This window comes from Eptatretus burgeri, chromosome 3, assembly GCF_056783735.1.
Source record: "Eptatretus burgeri isolate ZD-2024b chromosome 3, Ebu_testis_v1, whole genome shotgun sequence".
In the NCBI taxonomy this organism is placed as follows: Eukaryota; Metazoa; Chordata; class Myxini; order Myxiniformes; family Myxinidae; genus Eptatretus; species Eptatretus burgeri.
The window spans coordinates 99,060,313-99,084,053 of record NC_140963.1 but is presented as its reverse complement, the minus strand read 5'-3'; the positions used below and the strand labels follow the sequence as shown (position 1 = coordinate 99,084,053).

Genomic DNA, 23,741 nt, shown 5'->3' with positions numbered 1-23,741 from the left:
CTATGTCAGTGTGATGACGTACTGTACTGTATAGCACAATGTGGAGTCATCTGCAAAAAGAAAGAGGGCTTTCCAGAGAATCAGAGAAATCTATTGAATGGTTGAGGAATAAGACTGAGCCCAAAACACTGGCTTGCAGCACTCTATCCTCCACTGGGAAAGGAAAGGGATATCAACAGGTGGCACTGTATGAATGTACCCTGTATGCCACAATCAGCGAATATGTCAAGCAGAGTAGGGAGACTGTTAAATACCAGAGAGCTGTTCAGGGAGACGTTCCTGACCTCATTTGAGAATGAGCCTCGAACCTTTGCTAGGAGAGGAGCAGCAGCCTGTCCAAAGGTGATTGGTCTTTTTCGTGTACTTCATCCAGGCTCATATAAGAGCTAACACAGAACATATAACAAAGGGAGCAGGAAACAAGAGGGGGCAAGAGAGCGAAACACAACAATAGGAGGGAACAGGGACATCAGGAGATCTATGGAAGAGAGAGGGATGGCGAATAAACAAGATGGACATTACAGGGACTATCAGGAAGGAAAACGGGGAATTTGAAAGAGGGGGTTTAGGGTGGGTTAATGGGGTGAGAAAAGGTCATGGTTTTGGATGGGGGAAGATATGATATGGTGGTGAACAGCTGTTTTCAAGACCTGGAGGGAAGATTGGGATTGAAGACAGTGTGGGAGTTTGTTCCAGGGGTAGGAAAAAAGAGGAATGAAAGAGTGAAGGTGAGCAGTGATTCTTGATTTTGGCAGTTTCACCAGAAGGGGGTTGCTTGCAGACCTTGAGCACCCTGCAGAAATATTAGGGGGACAGAGCACAGTCAGAGTAGGGGGTGCAAGACAGGAGAGGAGTTGGTACAAGACAGAAAGACCACCGACATGTCTGCGGTGAGAGAGTGAAAGACCCAAAGACTTAGCTTCATCACGGGAGATACCAGTGATCCGAAAAGCCTTGGTTTCCACAGCATGAAGCCGAGCTCAGTGTGAGGCAGGAGCACCAGCCTAGAGGGGAGAGCAGTACTCCATCAAGCTGTGGATTAAAGCTTTGGATGTGGTTAAGAGCTCAGGCATGCCAAGGAAGGACTTTGCATGATGGAGTATGCCCAATCAGTGTTGAGCTTTGGAGGCCAGCTTTGGAGAACTTCAAGAGGATTGTTAAGAAAGTGGATGAGGGGTTTTCCAGATGGTACTTTCAGAGAGACATAGTGAGGATGTGAGATTTGGCAGGATTGAAGGACATGTTCCAAGTGTTTTTACCAGCTTGTGATTTTATCCAGCTCTGCAGAAGGTGAAGAGGTTGCTGCCTCGTGATCTGAAGGATGAGAGATAGCACGGCAGAGGGTGAAGTCATGATAAAAAAGATAAAGAGGATTTTCCAGGGAGTTGGAGAGATCATTGATGAAGATTAGAAAAAAAACAGGGCCCAGAACACTGCCTTGAGGAACTCCAGCCTGGACATGAAGAGGAGATGAGAGAATTGCATTGAGAGCCACACAATGACTACAACAGAGAGGAAGTTTGTGAGCCATGAGTGGAGATTGCCTTGGATACCATAAGAGGAGAGTTTGGTGAGCAGTGTTGGGTGCCTAGACCATATCAAAAGCTCAAGATATGTCTCGGGAGATGGCTCTGATCTAGTGTCTGGTATTGAGGACATCCATACTTTTTGGGAGAGTAGAAGCAGCATATCCAGGGTAGAGTGCCCTGGTCAGAATCCAAAATGATGACCACAGATCAAACCCTTGGAGAAGAGGAAGGATTTAATGTCGGAAGCAATGATGGATTCCATGACATTACTGATGATTGAGAGCAGGCTGGTTGGTCTGTCGTTGAAGGGATCTGTTTTTGCACCTTTTTATGTGAAGCAGTAATATTTGCTGGTTTCCAAGAAGATGGCAGATGACTTTGAGCAAATGAGACAGTGAATAGAACAGAGAGAGGGTATGCAAGAGCAGCAGAGAAGGTTTTTCGGACAAGGTTCTGCAGACCTGTCGACCTGCGAAAAACCCATATTGTTGGGTCACAAATGAGGAGGTTTGAAAACAGGATAGACTTGATATCAGCAGCAATAATGTTTTCATCAGCATCAGCAGCTTTTTTTTTTCCCCAGCAACTTTATTTCAGAATATCAACCAATAACATCAGCAAATAGGCTGATAGTCCTGTGAGCAAAAAGATAAATGCAACATAATCCTGGGGACAGATGCAGTTTATGGATGGGAATGAAGTGCCAAATGTATAGAGCGACTGAAAGTATGCACAGGTGGAACAACCTGTGAGGAACCCTCAGAGCACATTCCATGGTAATATCTCAAGAAAAAGCTCAAAGAAGAGCAGCAGACTGAGGGAGATTCCAAGGATGAGGCCAACTTCTGTCCCAGTAAAATGATAGCATGTCGCTGGATTCTGTCAAGGAAAGATAGATGACAGGCCAGAACACCAGCCAAAATATGGCAATGATACTCCACATGTCGTGTAGTGGCTTTGTATAGATGGAGCATAGCAATTTGAGGAAGGCATCGCCGAGCACAAAATAAGCAGCCAAGGCACTGGGAGGCTCTTTTAGCTATACCAGAGATGTACTTTTCCCAGCTGAGGTTTGAGCTGATATCCAATCTATGCAGACGAATAACAGGAAGTTCCTAAAAAGGTGAAGAAGCCAGAGAGAGGGTTGGAAACCAAGGTGATCTTGAACTAGACACAGACAGCAAGTGCAGTTTTTTTTTGGTTGAAAGTAACAAGCCAGTCTTTTCCCCAGTTAATTACACTCTCTCGGTCCTGATTGGGAGTGGGACTGGCATGGACACGGGAAGGAGGAGACAAGGTTCCTGGCAAGGTAGTATACAGTGTTGAGTCATCTGCATAAATACTTCATTGAGAAATAATACAATCAGGTGGATCATTGATTTATAACAAGAACAATATTAGGCCCAACACAAACCCCTAAGGAACACCAGCATTTGTATTATTGACAGGTAGGTCCCTCATGTACCACAGAGATTTCACAATTTGAAAGGATGTCAGAAATTGCATCGAGCAATTTTTCAGAGATGCCAAATGATTTTAGCTTACGGATGAGGCCATTGTGCCACACTTTGTCAAAAGCCTTTGACATGTCAAGAGCAACAACCCTGGCTCTTCCACGATGATCCAAAGCCCCATTCACATGTTCATCGATTAGGGAGAGAACATCACCAGTAGACCTTGAATGTCAAAAGCCATACTGGACATCACTTAGGAGGCTGTGGGTTTCCAGATGAATCATGAATTGCCGTTTGATCAAAGATTCAAACACTTTGCTTATAGGACGATAGAACAATCAGATTTTTCACCAGAGCCTTTAAAGACAGGGACTAGAGAAACCTGCTTCCAGCTCGGTGGAAACACAGATTTTGACAGACACAAGTGATACAATTTTGAGAGAACAGAAGACAGTTCAGGTGGACACATCTTTAAAACAATTGCACGGATTTCATCTGGCCAAGTAGATTTTGCGACGTCAAGCCCTTAAATAATCTGAGCAACTTTCCTGGGTGTGATGATTACCGTGGAAAGCCTGGGGTCAAGAAAGGAAGCACAACTAGGCAATGGGTATCTGTGGTTTTAAAGTGTGGAGTTTGCAGCAAAATGCTCAGTGAAGAGGATGACTTTATCGATAGGAGAAGTAAGCACTTCAGGGCCATTGAAGAGGACAGGATTTGATGATCGATTATGGTTGAGAACGCTATTTGCAATTCTCAAAAAATATCTGTAACCGAGCCATTATTTGAGGTAGAATCACAAACAGATTCTGCATATTGTCACTTAGCATTCTCTAATACTCATTTGCAGTGGTTGGTCGCAAGGCAAAACAAGTGATGCGCCTCACTCGAGCAAACACGATGATACTGTTTGAAAAAGTGATTACGATGGACGATAACAGCAGAACAAGCTAAAGTGAACCATGGCTGAGAGTGCGGTTTCACTTGGTAGGTCCGAGAATGGATAAAAAAGTCCATACCAACACGGATCCACTCAGTAACTTCCTTGGTAGCTTCAGATGGGTTGTAATGAAGGATTGAGTTCCAGTGATCATTGGCAAGAAAAGAACACAAGGCATCCCAGTAAGCCAGCTACATTGGAAGACAGTTCGATGGACATGATGAACAACAGTTGATGGTGAGGAGTAAGAAAGCTGAACTTTGATGTTGACATGATCAGAGTTTCCTAAAGGGGGGAGAATTTTTGCAGTACAATCCCCACGGTTTGAGCACAAAAATCGATCAAGAAGACACCTATTATTATCAGTAACTCAATCAGGAATTTGAGTCGGGGCTGAAATGATCCGAAAAAGGTCATGCGACACGGCAAAGTTAAATGCACTGACAGCAGGAGCATCTGTGCAACGAGAGTGAACAAACCATTCTTTGTGATGAACATTAAAGTCTCCAAAGACCATAATGTCAGGAGTTGAATGTCGATACAGCACCACATCAATACTATCAGTGACAGCATTGAAAATAGCACAATTGGGCTATGATGGTGAAGAGCGATACAAAAAAATATGCAGCCTGGGGAATGCAAAAGTGCAAGGCAAAAGCACATAAACTCGTGTCATATCCTCAAGGAAGACCTCACAGCCAAGTGGTAGAGAGGCCTTTGCAGAAATACACAAACTGTGAGAAGGTGGAAAATCAAGCCTATGAAGCATGTAGACAGGCACTGCAAAAGATTCAGATAAAACCTCAGTGTGGACGAGTTTCATGAAGAGCAAACAGATCCGGAAACTTCAGCTTCAAGAAGGATTGGATGGCAGAGAAATTGCTCGAGACCACACACCCCCCCAACCCCCCCCCCCAGACATTAGCACAGCAGATATGTAGTGGCATAGACTTGGGTACAGTTGGTGGTGGGACTCAAAATGCAGGTTGAGAACAAGTTTCATTAGATTGAATAGTCAGAGTATTATAATACATAGAGGAAGAAAGAAGAGAAAAGAAAATGATCATTAGTTCACCAATCTAAATTTCACGTACAAGGCAACGACGAGAGACATCAAAAGACCAAATGAACCCCTAGCCACAGCAGAGGCACCATGGAGGCCTCAGGAAAGCAAGCGGAAGTAGACGCAAGGGCCACCGACCATGTATGTCCATGGCATTACAGCTACCCCGGCATTTTACACCTGCTAATATATCAACCTCTCTCAAAACCTCAAAATCAGCCTGCTCCGAACAATCGAGTTCGGGATCATGTACTAATCGGGCGGCCATGACCTGCAGCATGTTTTTAACCTGTACCCTCCAGCTACAGAGTCATTAGGCTGAGGCTGTCAAACACAGGGCTCAATGTACATGAATGTAACGACAAACTAAAGCTCCTCAAAATGAAACAACCAGCCCCTTGTACTGAAACAAGACAATTATAGGAAGTTTGTCTCTTCCCAGTACAAAAAGGGCTGGGAGGGGTTTACTAGTCCACTTCAAGACAACAAAAAGTGCCTCTTTAAGGAAAACAAAACATAAAGCAAAGAAAGTAGACCATATAATCAGCTGTGAAGTACATGTCTCTCCATAAAGAGGCTGAAGACAGAAAATAAACGTTGAATTTTCATGCTATATTTTGTTGATATTAAATTTTAATTGTTAATGATAACCAGGGGGGTGTCCTCCTTTTGTAAGCAGCAGAAGGCTGCAAGTAGCATCATCGGTTGAGGGGGGCGTGGCTGTGCCGTCAATGCTGTGCCCTCTGTAGGTTACAGCAATAATTTGGAACTTGGCCAGGGTGCTGGAGATAGCTCGGCGACTCTTCGCGAGCATACTGTGGGATCTTTAACGCCCATAATCTAATGCTGGTAGAATGGACGCCGAGGTTAACGTTCATCCGAGGGATGGCACACACATTGCTGCCTCACCTGGCCTGCGAGACAACAGGATGACATTGATTAGCTCGGCCGAGATTCAAGCACAGGCTTGACGGCTCAGAGGCGAGTGTGTATACCTTTAGACCTCTCTGCCAGCCCAGGGGGTTCAATTAAATGCCAAATGCTATTTTATTCTCCTTAAAAGCAACATGTATAAAAAAAATAAAAAAAATTTCTCACCTCATCATTTTTCTCTCTCCTCCAAATCTAAGAGACTCTTTCACTGGGAATTATAACTTAGACACACTGAGTTATAACTTTATCCACCTTTCCCTTGACGAATCCAAATTTTAGATTTTTTTTTTGCAAGTCCAATGTGTAATGTCATCAGAAGTATGCTATTTTGTCATAATCAATAGATAAAAAGACATATGCATTTAAAGTAACCAGGAAACAGTGTGAAGCAATGAAGATCCAGGTAAATGGTTGGGTTACATACAATGGAAAGGAGCACAAACATGACCACAATGTATTAAATTGGGGTGAAATTACTCACCACATCTCAAATTCAAATTAGTCCAAGTGCAGGTTTGGAGAAAATAGCAATTAAATTTAAATCTTGATTGTATGCAGCCTGAAATTGCTTGATGACATACATTCAATTGTTGGGAAAAATACTGTTAGGTGCATTAAAGAGGACGGGGACCCCAAGTGATGTACAAGAGTTAACAAGGAAAAACGCAAATTTTTTCATGCTGTTTGCCTCGATTAATGACTTTTATTAATCAATGCTGTGCCCGTGTCTTGTTGCCATCATTTCCTTGTGTATTAAAAATACCTGTTAAGTTGGTAGTATGGGTAGATTGTTTTTTCAACAAGCTATTGACCTGTTAGAAAAGTGTGTGTGTGTGTGTGTGTGTGTGTGTGTGTGTGTGTGTGTGTGTGTGTGTGTGTGTGTGTGTGTGTGTGTGTGTGTGTGTGTGTGTGTGTGTGTGTGTGTGTGTGTGTGTGTGTGTGTGTGTGTGTGTGTGTGTGTGTGTGTGTGTGTATATATATATATATATATATATATTGCCTGGTGTTGGAGTAGTGGTTTGGGTAGCGGCTTCGGATCCAAAAGGTCCTGAGTTCAAGCCCTGTTGGCCTCTTGAATTAATACACACCAGGAGGTTGACTCAGCCTGTCATCCTTCCGAGTTCGGCGAAGTGAGTTGCAGTGTACTGGGCCCGGTGTATGCCCCGGTTAAAATATGTGTACCATATCCCTGTCGTAAGAGGCGACCAGGGTTGCGTCAGGAAGGGCATCCGGTGTAAAAACTAAGCCAAATCACTATGCGGATCATACGAATGATCCGCTGTGGCGACCCCTAACGGGAGCAGCCGAAAGAAGAAGAGATATGTGTATAGATATATATATATATATATATATATATATATATATATATATATATATATATATATATATATATGTATATGTATATATGTATATGTATCTATTTCTTTCGGCTGCTCCCGTTAGGGGTCGCCACAGCGGATCATCCGTATGATCCGCATAGTGATTTGGCACATGTTTTACGCCGGATGCCCTTCCTGACGCAACCCTGGTCGCCTCTTACGACACAGGGATAATATATGTATATGTATATATACATATATATACATATATATATATATATTGTTATTGTTATGCCTGTGGAAATTTGCAATACACCAGAAAGGTCCTCAGGTTAGATATATCGATAAGTTCATGTGTCGTTAGTCCAAACCCGTTGTTTAGAGGGAATATGTGCGATTCATCTGGGCTGCGACGCTTTGAGTTCACCATTTTTCTTTCTCTATCGTTATTTTGGACCAATAAGCCCGCCAACAACTCAAACACCACCACCACCTTCGCCTCTTTACCTACACAACTCCACCCCGCAAACATCGCTTCACCGCCATTCTCAAACGACGCCTGCCAACAACCAAACCACCACAGCAAACCCCCCACCACCTTTGCCTTTCTCCTTCCACAACCATCAACCACACCACCTGCCAAAACCGAACATCGTGCTGTCCAGGGCCCGTTCGGTGATTCTTGCCGAACGCGTCGAGGCGCGAGTACAAATGGATGCCTTTGCAAGAGGGAAATTGGATCAGGAGAGGCTCATGCCCCTTTCTGCCCGACCAATGGCTAAACATCGGGTGGTGTGGCCCCGCCCCCAAGCGCGATGCATGTGGACTCCTTTTTGGAGGGAAATCGGATCAGGAGAGGCTCACGCCCCTTTTTGCCCGACCAATGGCTAAACGTCGGGTGGCGTGGCCCCGCCTCCAAGCGCGTCCAAGCCTCCAATCCAAGCGTTTTGATCCGCAAATTAGCATACACTCTCCTTCCCCGGTCTATAAATACGCGAGCACAAGGCGACTCGCGAGTGTTGGGTTGTGCTGAGCTGTGCGGTGCTGTGCTGGCTGGACTGGTCGAGTGAAGACGAAGGTCGTCGTTGAGGTTGTCGTTGCTGGGTCGAGGGACGAGTCGCGGAGTGAAGCAGGGACGCGGAAGAGGGGTCAGGGGCGAGAGTTTGCCGGAGTCGGTGCGGTCCTAAGGCCCCGCTAGCGGGACGGAGCATCCGCCATTCCTCTCTCTCCACCCCGAGCATCAACAATTTCCCCCATCCGCGCTGAGATAGTGCCGGCAACCCCATCCGTTCCCCACCCCTACCGTGGTGCCGACCGACCAACACGTGCCTGCGCAATGCACGGCCAAAAGGAGCTCACCGACCACGCCAGGGGCACGGAGTCAGGTACGTTACACTGACATTGCGGCTAGCCCGCCATCGCGCCACAAGGGCACGGGTAAGACCCCTTTGGTCTCGTGGACCTGGCCGCTCACCCAGGTCCCATGTACATTTGGTCCATGGACCTGTCTGCCCCCTTGCCCATGAGGGTGGCTTGTATTTGCTTTTTGTGTAAATGTATGTGTTGGGCGTCTTTTAAGTAAACCTGAATAAGTGCTTGTATATTGCTTTATTCGGTTGTAGCTCTGCGTTGCTTTCATTGCTTTGACTGTTATATGTGCTTGCTTTCACTGTATGGCTGTAAATACGTGCCTTGTCTGCGTATGTAATAAACCACTTGCTTGTTGAACTGTTTTCCCGTTTCGTTGCGTCCTTTCCTTCGTTTGAAAGTTCCATTTTGCATCACGTAAGGGATTGGTATTGGGTGTAGACAATAAATAATCTGAACCGTCGAGGTCGGCGATAACTCCGCTCGGTTATCCCTGCAGCACGGAACGAGCCGCTTAAGCGGTTCGTGTTCGGAGTCGACCTGTGGCATGGTACAACTCCTCGGTACGCTACCCACGCGGGTACTTAGGTATATCGACATTCGGCGATTCACACTATTTCGCGCGGGTAGAATGCGGACTGGGTTGTGGTGAGGTTAAACCCCCACCCGTGGCTAGCTCCTTGGCGGTAGTTCCAAGAGGGTCACGACTGAATTCTGTTCTGGTGGGCGACGTGTCGCGATTTGAGTTACGTGGCCGATCGCACGCCGGGCGGGCGAAATTCGTCACAATATTTTATATATATATATATATATATATATATATATATATATATATATATATATATGTACAATATACATATCTATAAGTGTGTGTGTGTGTGTGTGTGTGTGTGTGTGTGTGTGTGTGTGTGTGTGTGTGTGTGTGTGTGTGTGTGTGTGTGTGTGTGTGTGTGTGTGTGTGTGTGTGTGTGTGTGTGTGTGTGTGTGTGTACACTAGCAAATACAACCGGTCGCTTCGAGAGAAGTATTAAAGGGGGAGGGGGAGAAAGAAAGAGGGAGAGAGGGGAGGCAGAGAGGACTGAGGGAAGGGGGGAAGCGAGGAGTGGGTGAAGAAGGGGGAACTAAAAAGGGGAGAAGAGCGAGGAAGGCGGGTGGAGGTTGGGAAAGCGACGCCTTGCCAAACGTTGCTATACACTGTGAGAGGAGGGGATGAGTGAAAGAGACAGACAGAGACAGAGACAGAGACAGAGACAGAGACAGAGACAGAGAGAGAGAGAGAGAGAGAGAGAGAGAGAGAGAGAGAGAGAGAGAGAGAGAGAGAGGAGAGAGCGAGAGAGAGAGAGAGAGAGAGAGAGAGAGAGAGAGAGAGAGAGAGAGAGAGAGAGAGAGAGAGAGAGAGAGAGAGAGAGAGGAGACAGCCAGACACCACAGACAAAGCCAGCGAGAGAGCGACAGAGGTGTGGGAGGAGAGTGCTGCATTTTATTCTGAGGTGGGAAAAAGGAGGGAACAGAGAGAGAGGGGGGGGGGGAGGAAGAGGACAAAAGAACAAAAAACAAAGAGAATGGTGAGGGCTGGAGGTGGCATGAGCAAAGAGTGATACGTTATGCTTAATGACCGAACACCAAAAAAAGAAAAAACAAACCCATGTCAGAACAGCTGTGCACACGACACAACAGAGTTTGTAAAGTCGTCCGCTGGCACATCTGAAAAATATTCGATATCCCAGTTCCAGAAAATTTGTGAGAACATTCACGAAAAGTAACGACTGAAAACATGGAAGTAGGCACTGCTCACGTACGACCTCATGATCCCATCGAGAGTGGACATCGAAAACAAAGCGTTGCGACCAGATATTATACTTCGGTACAAAAAAAAGAGAAGAAAACATTGCTGATTGAGGTGTTACTTCCAGTGATTTTGGACTAAATCACGGGTGATAAAGGTTGTGGTTAAGTTTCATAAAAATTGTGTGTGAAGTTTCAGAAAAGAAAGCAAATACATATTTTGTGGGGCAACCCCCCTGTAGAACTCCTTAGACCACAATTTTTTTAATGCCATGAATAAGCTTTGGTACTTCATGGTTGATAAAGGTTGTGGTCACGTGTCATCGGTATTGCGTGTGTAGTTTCTGATAAGAAAGCAAATACATATTTTGGGGGGGAAAAAATCCCTCCCTCCATAGACCCTCGTAGACCCCAATTTTTTTAAAAGTTGTGAACAAACTTTAGTACATCACGGTTGGTGAAGATGGTGATCAAGTTTCATCAGAATTGTATGTGTAATTTTGTAGAAGAAAGCAAATGCATATTTTGGTGGAAAACCCCCTTAAACCACTTTTGAGGCCGATTTTTCTGTCATGAACAAACTTTGGTGTATCTTGGGAGCTGAAGGTTGTTTTGAAGTTTCATCGGAATTGTGTGCATCTTTTCTGAGAAGAAAGCAAATACCTCTTTGGAGGGGGGGGTGGGAGGACAACCCACCCCTCCCCTTGTAGACCCCTTCAGACCCCTTTTTGTTTTTTAATGCCATCATGGGTGATGAAGGTTGTGGTCAAATTTCAATGAAATTGTACATGTAGTTTCTGAAAAGAAGTTGCTAGTATTTGTGGATGGACAGACGGACGGATGATGCGCCATCCCATCAGCTCCCCGCAACGACTTTACAGGTGAGCTACAAACCATTCCTGGTAATATTACTACAAACGAACTACAGTTGGAAGCTGTCCGGGGCTCAGCGACGATCCTGAAGAGAGCCCTTGGCACAAAAAACTTCACAGCTTGGTCCATAAATCGCATGCCTGTTGTTGGCTTAATGGTTAAGGTGGTGGGCTTTGGATCCTAGGGTCCTGAGTTCAAATCCCACTCAGCTGTTGAATTAATACCAGGTGGGGTTAACTCGACCAATCATCCTTCCGAGGTCGGCAAAATGAGTGCCAGCATGCTGGTATACTGTGTCGGAGTGGTGACCCATCCAGGATTGTGCCCAATAGCCAAGGAGACTACTTAAGCAGCACCAACGCTCTGTACAGAGTATGGTCCCAATCTCCTCGCCTCCATAAATCGTGACCCTTACCAAAATGAAGGTGGATGCTTTGAGCCTGCCCTGGGAGGACTCCATTCCACATTTTGAAACCCGAATATGTAGACAGCAATCAGATACACGCACATGCACACGCACACACACGCACACGGTATGAGTGGTTGTTTGAATATTTGTCTGTCTCGTAAAAGTAAATCTTTAAGTCTCACCAAACGTGGATCATTTGCAGTCCTAAGCTCTTGCAGCATTCTCTGGCTCATAGTGGAGCGGCGATAATTTGTAACAACTTGAACAGGAGTTAGCTTCGAGTTTGTCCTCCAATATTGGCCATGGTATTATATTCGGTCAATGAGAGCTGCACGGCAACAGGCACGCACCATTGGGAAGGCAGAATCTGTGAACACCAAGATGGTGCTGGTCGATCCTTAGACCACGCCTATTGCGAGGACTTTATAAAAACTCAAGGATTAAGGAACACCTCAACTGGTTTTTGCATTCAGGGACATCAAGGAGTCAGGTTGAATCTGCAAGGAGCGAGCATTGCGAGATCAAGCCGCAGTGGAACCAAACAGACTGGTGCCCTGGAGTGACAGCGGACAAGCTGCAGAGTTTTTCCCTGGATGTGCCAGTTTTTCCCTGGATGAGTCTCGACTTCCAGAAAAACAAAGATGAAAAGAAAAATGTGTCAAGCGACACACCGATTCACACTATCTTTCTCTACCTATCCATATTTCTAAACGTTCACTTGGAATGTACAAGGGTAATCAACAATTGCACCCGCGACCCGTTCAGGGCTGGGTTACTAACTGACTTGTAATCATGATTTCCTCGAACACATTATGAAGCATTCACCCACATCTCTCCCCACACGGCACACCACATCATCACCCCCTCTTTTCTCTCCCTCCCCTTTCATGTTGGGATCAACGCAAGTCCACAGACTTATGTCCGGTGAGCAAGGAGTTACCAACAAGCCCACCCTTCATTATCTCTCTCTGGCTATCCCTCTGGCTTGTCATTTTCCTGGAGTGACAGGCACATGTGTCTGTAGGTTCATGTTAAATTGACTGACAAAGGGGCTTGTGTGTTTAAGGGTAAGATCTTTCTTCATGACACTTTTTGTGTTGTACCCTGTATATGCGTGCCTTTTCTAAATCTTATATAACATTCCAAACTGCCCGATCATACTTTCCTTTTCTCCATTGGTTAGACCAGTGTTTCTCAACCGGGGTTCCCCGGAACCCTCGGGTTCCGCAAGAGGTCGCGAGGAGTTCCGCCAGAAACAGTAATAAATAGGCTAATGTATTTTTGAGTAGTTTTTGTTTGATTTAATATTCGTAATTTTACTACACATACGGCATATTGTTGGAAACTCCTTGGATATTATAATAGAGGCTTCAACCTATTATATTATTTACAATTATAACAACCATAGGGAATGTATTTAACGATGTCATTATGGCGCCAGTGTGAAACCGCCCTAACTGGTTTGTGGACGTCCTGTATGCGGTGGATTCGTGTATCATTGAGTGACTGACTCAAGTACGGGACGCATACACGGTGTCCATCCATCTATCTTCTCTGTGCTTCCTGGCGCGAAGTCTCTCTCTCTCTCTCAAGGTTAGTTCTTCTGTTTACCTTTATTGCTTCAGCTATATTTGTTTACATTTTGTTTATCAAGTTACATGAGGTTATTTTATCAAGTTTTTTTTGTGAATTAAAACCTCGGTGTGTGGTCTCATAAACGAGCAGTATGTTTTTTTTACATTGCCAACAAATTTGACAAAAAGGGGGTCATTTTTTCCTTAAACCAGGTATCCGAAAAAAATATATTATATTTACCACGTGAACTACGATAAAAATATAAAAGAGCTAGATATTAATAATGGTATATAATAATTTTTATGCAGGGGTTCCCTGAGACATGAAAACTATTTCAAGGGTTCCACAAGGGTAAAAAGGTTGAGAAACGCTGGGTTAGACAGAGTATGCAAAGAGTGGATGGGAGTTTTGCCCACAGTTTCGGTATGATCAGTGATTAGCCAGTCGCACTTATGGCATCACTCGGCCATTCTTGATTTCTAGTAGTGGGGCGTCGAGAGCATGGTTCCCTATCTGGGGGAATTTATTTCCCTATTTGGGGAGATTGAACACTGGAATTGGACGTGAGGACCCTTCCTAAATTAATCGTCTCAGACGGCATTCGTAGTTGCTGAGCAACACGTCATGCCGTGGAGTTATCTATGGCTTGTCGGCTTCTGGGTCAAAGGTTAGGAAGCAGGTCCAAGAAGCTCCTCATGACCCAGCTGGCCGAACTCGTACCAATGTGTTGACCCTTTGTCATTTAGTTCTTCCATGAGTCTCGACTTCCAGGAAAACAAATATGAAAAGAAAAATGTGTTTTTTAATTTACTCTTTTGGCAAACTTTCAGGAGAAAAATCGGCAGATAGCATTCTGCAGATGGCCTTCAAAAATGATTTTCAGTCACTTCAATGAAAACCTAATGAGGTATTTTGCCTCAAAAGATGTATACTCTGAAGTAAAGATCTGTCTGCAGCAAATGTTTCCTTGGAACATGATTGTCAACTCAGAGTTCAATTAACATATGTTTGCTCTTAAGAACAAGTTCAGCATAAAACAAAAGAGAAAGCATCAGGTAACAAAAAATAATTTAAGTAGCATGTCTTACCTTCATGATATCAGAAATCCCACTGCCAATTTCTCCTGAATGGAAATATATACGAGTGGATTTCTATCTATATAGACGTATACGTATATTTATTTAAATATATATATATATATATATATATATATATATATATATATATATATATATATATATATATATATATATATATATATATATATATATGTAGTACAGTATATACATTGCAGGTGATAAACTCAAAAGCTTGCAATCCATGAAATGTGAAAAATTCAAGTGAAAATTCATTTTACCATTTTTGTGCTTCAGTGATTTTGCTCGCCTTGGTGAGTTTGGGTTCTGTAAAAAAAAAATAAAAAAAATTGGTAACTCTTACAGAGAAAGCAATAAGGTCAAAAAAAAATATATTCAGAGTATGTTGAATACAAACCTTGTCTGCCTTTCGTTTCTTTGCTGAAAAATACAACAGAGAAACATCATGAAATGAGAGAAATGTATACGCCAAAATCTTGAACTTTCCAATGCAATCTTTTTATACATCCCTTTTCTTTCACTGTGAATGGAAATGTTGTGCTCGATCCAATATGCTGAGAGAAAGTGTTACAAAAGGTCTTCACAAGGAAATAAAATGTATTTGGTAATAAATTTAGCGTATTACATAAAATAAAATTCCAACAACCATAAAATTTCCAATTTACCTATTTGGGAATTGAAATCTCATTTACATAACATAACATGATAAACCATATGAAAAATAACAGAAACGAGTAAATTAACCAGTAAAGTTCACCCAGTTAACCAGTACATCCCTTCATTTTACCACTTATATAGGAGTTAGCCAGTACATCCCTTGATTTTACCCCTTTGGTAGGAATAAACCCTTTGGTGCATGTTAATGAGTAAGAGAGGGGGAAAAAGGCTGCTGCTGCCAGCATGTCTGAAGGATGAGGAATGCTACAGCAGAGTTGGAGTTGTCCATGAAAACTGAGGGTTTTCTGGAGCATATGAAAGATCGTTGATGCCATCTGAGTAATTGACATCGCCCAAGCTCACCAGAAATAATGAACGGGGCACTCCAGTTGACAGAAAGAATCATTGCTGCCTTCGATATGAACCAATGCCTCATATTACCATTTCAACCGATGCTTGGTGTTCCCATTTGAACCAATGTTGAGTGTATACCATTTTGAACCGAAGACTCAATGTATGCCTGGTGTGGGCTTAATTGTTAGGGTGGTGGGCTTTGGATCCTAGGGTCCAGAGTTCAAATCCTGCTCAGCTGTTGAATTAATACCAGGTGGGGTTAACTCAGCCTGTCATCCTTCCGTGGTTGGCAAAATGAGTGCCAGCATGCTGGTATCCTGCGTCGGAGTGGCGACCCGTCCAGGATTGTGCCCAATAGCCAAGGAGACTGCTTAGGCAGCACCAATGCTCTGCACAGAGTATGGTGCCAATCTCCTCTCATCCTCTTCAATGTGTGGAACCAAGATTCAACTCCCACATACCACGTCCTTGTAATTCATGTAATGACACTGATGTATCCTAATGTTTTGCTCCTGAATGCGATATGTACATATATAATATAAATTGTTACAGTTGTGGGGGTAGATGGAGGAATTTCACAGGAAAGTTAGGATTGTATTGAGTTGCTTGGTCCGTGGACGTGTAGGAGACATCTCAATGTAAATTAAGTAGGGAAACTGTGAGCTTAAGTGTTACTTGTCACAACATGGGGAGTGGTGCTGTGTTAATTAGATAGCGATTAAAGCCAAATTTCCCCAGTATAAAATTGCCCCTTGTGACCTTCCCCGACGTTTTTGTATTTACAAGCCAGACATGAAAGAAGTGCATTTTTATACCAACAACAACCATAACCACAAGCAAGCTAAACGTGCTAGCAGGCAGAAGCCCTGTCTTCCCAGTTTTCATACCAGTAAACCACGCCCCGAGGTGGATGATCGATGGGCATGCCGTCAGAAGGAAGAGGTTTTGGTTTTGGTTGGGTTGAGTTGGGTGTAAGGGACGCACACGGTCGAAAGATGATAGCAGATGGCATGTAAGATCGGGCATTACAACTGGCTTTCCTTCGATGCAAGAAGACGCCATGATTCTCGTATTCGTGCTGAGGCGAACTGGCTCGCATGGTGGAGCAAGGCGTTGGCCATTGACTCTTAGTTGGGTCATATGAGACGGACCTCAATGCCTCGTGTAAGTCACCAAAGGGAGCAGCGCCATTCTGTAGAGAACAGCGTCGGCAAGCGCGATTGGCGAGGAAGCTGCACGGTGGTTGGTGAGCCCTGACATTGAATATATCCTCACGAATTACCTCATGCACGTTTTGTCCCCACCCCCCACCCAAAGAGCGGCTCGGCGCCATTTTGGGTGCATCTACGCATGCAGGACGAAGTGCATCGATCGCAAAGTTCAATGGAGATCATCTCTGGACAAAGCTAAGTGCCAGAATAAAGGGAGGATTTGATTTTTTTTTCATTTTCCCTTTGTCTGTGGAGGCGCCTTGACTTTAGACCTTAATTTACTTCACGTATTATTATTACTACTTTTTGCATTAATACCCTTGTAAATATTTCCTCTATTTTCATTAAATCCTCGTTTATTTTAAGTTGTTGTGTCTGGGTATCTGTTGTGGGTTCGAGTATAAACCCATGTGCTGTGCTTCTGTCGCTCCACCCGTGCCGCCAATGTCCATCCTGCGTGCGCTATAACCTCTGAGGATCATGTGTCCGCCTCCTAAGGAAAACCGCTCGGCGATCCGGGCATGGTCGGTGTTAACCGCCCCTCCACCACAACTGGGCATGGGAGATTAACCAAACTGCCACTCATGACATACGCAGGATGGGCATTGGTGGCACGGGCGGAGCGACGGAAGCACAGCACATGGGTTTATACTCGAACCCACAACAGATACACGGACACAGCAACTTAAAATAAACGGGGATTTAATGAAAATAGAAGAAATATCTACAAGGGTAATAATGCAAAAAAGTAATAATGACATATAAAGCTCAACATAAAATAAAATATTACAGTCAATGCTCTGGCACATGAAAGACATAGCCTGTTCCTCGAAGTTGAGCAGATGTAATAAACGTATCAACACTGAGCATCCCAGCTCTCCTGAGGAATGTGGTATTGGGGACTTTCTTACCATTTAATTCCCAGAAGCTGCTGCAGGGTTTCAGTTGCAAGCTCATGAGTGTACTAATGTGGAACCTGTAGAGACATATCTTTTACTGAGTACAGAAGTGCAGTCAGCACCACAGGACGATAGCCATCGATCTTGGTTGTAATACTGATGCCATGCTGGGACCAGGGACATTTGGACAGGCTTCCAACTAGTCATCCCGAGTGGATGTGTTGAGGCAGCGATCTTCACTATTTTTAGAGGGGGGGGGGCACTTTTGCCGATAAGACATCAGTGTGACAGCTGCCATACCACCTGCAGGACTCTGTAATGGCTATTAGGCCCTACCTCCACATACTCTTCTTCATTGTGGTTAATTGGGCTGCAAGCATAATCATTTGTATACTGCAAAAACATTTCTTGATGTAGTTATGCTAATTTTATGCTTTGCGTTGGAACACTCGTTTGAAACCATTGTGTCAATTTCTATCATTTATGGAAGATTATGATGGGGCGTTTTCACATCTGTGTATTATTGGCCACACATCAGGGGCCGCACTTTTGGCCACCAGGGGCCGCCAGTAGCTCACAGGCCATGCAATGAAGAACAGTGTGTTGAGGCCTTAATTCAGTTCTGTTGTAGGTACAAGGATGCAAGGGTATTTATTTTAGTATTCACTTGATCAGTCTGTCTCGCCACACGAATGGCGGTGTTCTTGTCCCGTGTCCCATTTTCTTGGAAATAAGTCGTTTGGTCACAAAAACCTGTGTGTGGTCGTCAGCCCCTGGGACAACAGAGCGTATATAGAATTGGCAAATAAACATTTCAGTCGAGCAGATTAGGTCCATGCAATTAAGAGACGCCGATTCGTAGCAAATTATCCTGGCAGATAATTGAGGATGTGAAAACTCCTCGTCCCCTATCCCTCTGCAGCGAGATGGTCTTATAGACCCCCAACAGTCACACACACACACACACACACACACACACACACACACACACACACACACACACACACACACACACACACACACACACACACCCCTTATAACCAGTCATCTATTATCCAAAATGGAGGCAACAGAGGTGGATACTTTGAAAGAAAAGATGTGAATAAGACGATAAAGAGGTCTCAATTAAATTGAGGAAATTAGCATTTAGCCATGATTTGCAAACAAAACAAAAAATAAATAAATAAAAAAACATTCCAACTTTGTGGTTACCACCTTCACAGTAATCGTTACCACCTTCACAGTAATAATTACCACATCCTTCCGACAATATATACACCTGTGAAGAGAGACTGAATGTTGCCGATTCAGCAACAAACAGGAAAAAGCAAACCTCATCTATGGTGAAGTTTCATTAATAACCCACAAACTTCCTCATGCCATTGATATACTTTGAAGTTAAATTTGTTAAGTGAACATATAGCTCTTGGAATTTCCCATTTCTTTAATGAAGATGGCCTTGCTTTCCCAGACAAAAATGCTACAGTTAGAACTATAGTATATGAGAGGTGTACTCTCATATACAACAGTAGTCTGCAGAGAATTACTACAGGAAAGGAATGTTATTTTTGCCTGGGTTTATTATGACAATGCAGGTTTGACAAACCTTTTTTCTCAGAGCTGTATGACCAGTCATTGTCGTTGATGTCATCATTGTCCTCTGGGTCACTCTCAGACTTGTTCAAACTGCTGTTGTTACTGTTTGCCAATCTGCATCCAAAAACAACCATTAATAAATATATATGTATATATACATATGTATCCAAACATGTATAATTCACAATAAATCTCGTTTCCAGGTATTTAAATATCTACTGGACACGTAAACAAACTTCTAATTATCATCTTGGAAAATTACATTACTCAGAAGAATCGAAATAAAATGCTATCAGAAAAGGCCTGTAATGAATCACATCGATTGCCAGAAGTAAAGGAATACAAGTATGGGTGTCGAGGTGTGTGGGGGGCAAGAGAGGGTAGACTTGCAGGCATTGTCATCCTCAAATCAAAGGGAAAGCAAGTAGAAATTCCAGGTGGGCTACAATACATCAAGGCTGAAGGACTTAACTGGTTCCCAAGTTTGCTTTGGTGGCAAATATGCCGTAGTAAAAATGCTGGGTTCCACACCCCAGATGAAAGGAGGAGGATTGGACTCTGGGTCAATAACCCATTTATATATATATATATATATATATATATATATATATATATATATATATATATATATATATATATATATATATATATATATATATATATATATATATATATATATATATATATATATATATATATATATATATATATATATATATATATATATATATATGTATATATATATATATATATATATATATATATATATATATATATAAAAGATCCATCACAGAAACTTTAAGAACTCAAGTCATTTCGTCAGTTGGAAGGTGTCAGCAAATCACTGCTTCAATGAACGACATTATTGAAAGCCCAAAGGAAGGTACTGCCAGGATAGTGGCATTCTCCTAATCCAAGAAAAGATGCAAGATCAGAACCTGTAATTGTATAACAATGAGAGAAGCAGAAAAATCACGCAAGCTATGAAATAAATGACAAGCTGTGAATGGGATGTGCTTGGACTGAGTGGCACCCGATGGCAAGGCTTGCGACAGATGAAGATTGGAGATGGGAAGACAATTTTATATTCATGCAAAGAATAAGGTTTGCACAGAGAAGGAATAGAGGTGTTACTAAAGAAAGGAGTGGAGACTTCATTGAGGAAACTGCAACCAGTGAGGGAGCAAAAAGTACACCACTTAATAGGGCCCAAACACATGCAAAATCCAAAAGCCAGTGCAAGTGCTTGGCATTTGATGAATTCAGCCTAGCTTCAAACTCCAATATAGAGGCAAGTTGGACTTGGTGGTGTAATAGAATATCTGTTCTCAGTCTGGGAGGTTGGTCGTTTGACCCCAAGCCGAGTCATACCAAAGACTTTTTAAAATGGTACGTGTTGCCTCCTTGATTGATGCTCAACGTCTAAAGGAGAGAGTAAGGATAAAAGCCAGAGGTTGGCATCCAAGTGGAGGAGGAAATTCCTCCCAGACTGACCTGCTGAGTGCAGAAAGAAAACCGATGTCATAAAAATGATGTGTCTGGAGCCCAGAGTGTTCTGAGAAGTGGTGTCACTTCCCCAAATCTCAGTGGCTGCATTTGTGTGAAAGTCAGTCTGGTGTTATCTCATATGTATCTGTCTACCTGTGTGCATGATTTGTTCTGTAGTTCCTCCAAGAGCCTTAGAGCCTGTAAAAAAAACAAAGGAGAAGAAAAGAAAAAAAAGCCATTTATCATAGACTCAATGCAGAAGAATGTGAGCCCCTGCCATCAAACTCCCAAACTCAAAAACAATTGAATGCCGTTGCTCTAAATGGCAAGGTGTACAAGGTGATGCAACTCAGCAAGCACATTGCAGGAAGGACATTTATAACGATTATTGGGAAGGATGTTGTCAAGGCTGAAGTCCACGTGTGCGACTTGACTTAATTGATGATGAAAATCGACTTACATGATACTGAATATTCAACATTTGACAATATCAGGCAATATCAAGCCAAGCTTTCTGTCTTTAGAATACAAAGCCACCATCCTTCCGAGCTTGTTGGCTCCCTCCACTAATTTACTTAGTATATAGCTCTCAGGGGTATCTCACCTTGTCTCCAGGTAAAAGCCAGGGTTTCACAAAGACAGTGTTGGACCGATTTGTACTTTTCGTGTGCATTAATGACTTATCTGAAAATCTAGAAAACTTTATTTTTCTCTTTGCAGATGACTCCACATTATACATAAAAATTCTACATCCCGCAAACAGGTCGGTGACATCAGTGGCTTCCCTCTAAGCTGATCTGGAAAAGATCATTATATTGAACTCACACTTGCAATACATAGCCCCTCCATGAACCTCGACCATTGTACATCAAAACAAAAAGCTTTTAAACCAAACAAAACTCACATTCTCAACTTGTCACAATGGAAAGATCAAACAAATTGATGCACAGTCGGACCCTGCGATTTGCAGATTCGCTATTCATCTTGACAAAGATGAATTCTGTGTATTCACAGGTTATAAAGCGTGACTTGCTTTGTGTATTCGCGGGTTTTTTTATTTTACTTTACTATCTTCTTCTTCTTCTTCTTCTTCTTCTTCTTCTTTCGGCTGCTCCCGTTCGGGGTCGCCAGAGCAGATCATCCGTATGATCCGCATAGGGATTTGGCACATGTTTTACGCCGGATGCCCTTCCTGACGCAACCCTGGTCGCCTCTTACAACACAGGGATATGGTACACCTATTTTAACCGGGGTATACACCAGCCCAGTACACTGGTACTCATTTCGCCGACCTCGGAAGGATGACAGGCTGAGTCAACCCTCTGGTGTATTAATTCAGTGGCCCAACGGGGCTTGAACTCAGGACCTTTTAGATCCCAAGCCGCTGCCCTAACCACTGCGCCAACACCAGGATATTTTACTTTACTATATATATATATATATATATATATATATATATATATATATATATATATATATATATATATATATATATATATATTTTTTTTTTTTTTTAACGGTTCAGAACTAATCTACTACATACACCTCGGAAATTGGAAATCAGCCAACATCAAAGCATTACATAACAACTTGCAAAAGCAGACACCCTTAACTACAGACCCAATGAGACTGTGGAAATTAACTTCTCTCAAAGCCGGTGGAAATGCTGTAATGGTATCACTGCATGCAGTTATGTGCTCTGTTTGGAGCACAAGCATCATCCCAACTGACTGCAAAAGGGGCCTCGTTTGTTCCTCACTGGAAAGGGAAGGGTGATTGCCAGGACTGCAACAACGACCGAGGGGTGACGCTGCTCTCAGTGCCGGGCAAGGTCTTTGCTGGGATCATTCTTCATCGGGTTCTCCACAATCCGCTTGAGCACCAGCACAAAGCGCAGTCAGGCTTTACACCAAAGAGGTCAACGATTGACCGTAGCCTTGCTCTCCAGGTTCTCGCAGAACGCAGACGAGAGCTTCGGCAGGAGCTGCTTGAAGCCCATGTTGATCTCTGAAAAGCATTCAATTCAGTGAATCGGGATGCCCTCTGGAGGATTCTCGGTCTTTGCGGGGTGCCACCAAAGTTGATCGATCTGATTTCTGAACTATACTCTGGTACAGAGTGTTATGAGGTGTGGTGGTTCCATATCCGACTTATTTCCAGTTTTTACTGGAGTTCGTCAGGTGTGTGTATTGGCCTCCACACTCTTCAACACTTGCATGGACTGGATTTTGGGGAAGATGTCTGAGAGATCAAGCTGCGGTGCATCGTTTGGGAATGTCAAGATCTCTGACCTCGATTTTGCAGATGATGCAGTCATCCTTGCGGAAACACTGGATGTCCTTGTAGGGGCCCATGAGGCACTGAATGAGGAATCGGAGCCACTGGGACAACAGGTTTACTGGATCAAAACTATGATATAGGCTTTCATTGACATCTTGGATGCTGCCATCTTGTCTGTACCTGTTTGTGGGAGGATGTTCAAGTCACGGAGAGATTCACTTGCCTTGGCAGTGATATTCATGTCTCCGCAGGTTGTGAGCTGGAGGTCAATAGACGTCTGGGTTGGGCCTGGGGAGTCATGGATTCACTGGATCATGGGGTGTGGTACTGTCAGTACCGATGCAGGATGACGAAAGACTGAGTCTTCAGGTCCTTGGTGCTTCCAGTCTTGCTCTACGGATGTGAGACTTGGGCTCTGACAAAGGATCTGAGACGAAGACTTAACTCCTTTGGTACCAGGTCACTTCACAGAATCCTTGGCTATCGCTGGTCAGACTTTGTGTCCAATGAGCGGTTGCCGAGAGAGACTCAAATGATATTTGTTACCCGTGTAGTCTATGAGCATCAGCTGCGGCTGTATGGACATGTGGCTCAATTTATTGACGATGATCCTGCTCACCGGACACTCTCAGCAAGGGATCCTCATGAGTGGAGGAGGCCAACGGGACGACCGCGTGCTTCGTGGTTGCAGCAAGTTGATCAATATCTCAGGGAGATGGAGATGAGCCAGGCATCTGCCTGGGGGATGGCCAGATGGAGGCCCCTGGAGTACTGACAGAAAGTGGATGCAGTGATGCGCTGCTCCAGCTCATGCTCCCACACCTAACCTAACTTACCATACTTCAAATCATCAGGGAGGTCATGGAATCCATCATAGCAGTTGACATAAAATCATTCCTCTTCTCCAACAG

General features: G+C 43.6%; 1 protein-coding gene across 5 annotated transcripts in view; it reads right to left on the bottom strand.

Moving 5' to 3' along the window:
- The window catches only part of ATXN7L3 (ataxin 7 like 3), a 109,480-nt gene that overhangs the window by 36,810 nt on the left and 48,929 nt on the right, over positions 1 to 23,741 (bottom strand). For all 5 annotated transcript variants that reach the window (XM_085874660.1, XM_085874661.1, XM_085874662.1 and 2 more), the window contains 4 exons: positions 19,073 to 19,176; positions 14,743 to 14,765; positions 14,606 to 14,651; positions 14,337 to 14,371 (listed from right to left, as the gene is read on the bottom strand). In XM_085874660.1, the coding sequence (XP_085730786.1) occupies positions 14,337 to 14,371; positions 14,606 to 14,651; positions 14,743 to 14,765; positions 19,073 to 19,176 (208 nt within the window). The remainder of the gene's footprint in view (positions 1 to 14,336; positions 14,372 to 14,605; positions 14,652 to 14,742; positions 14,766 to 19,072; positions 19,177 to 23,741) is intronic.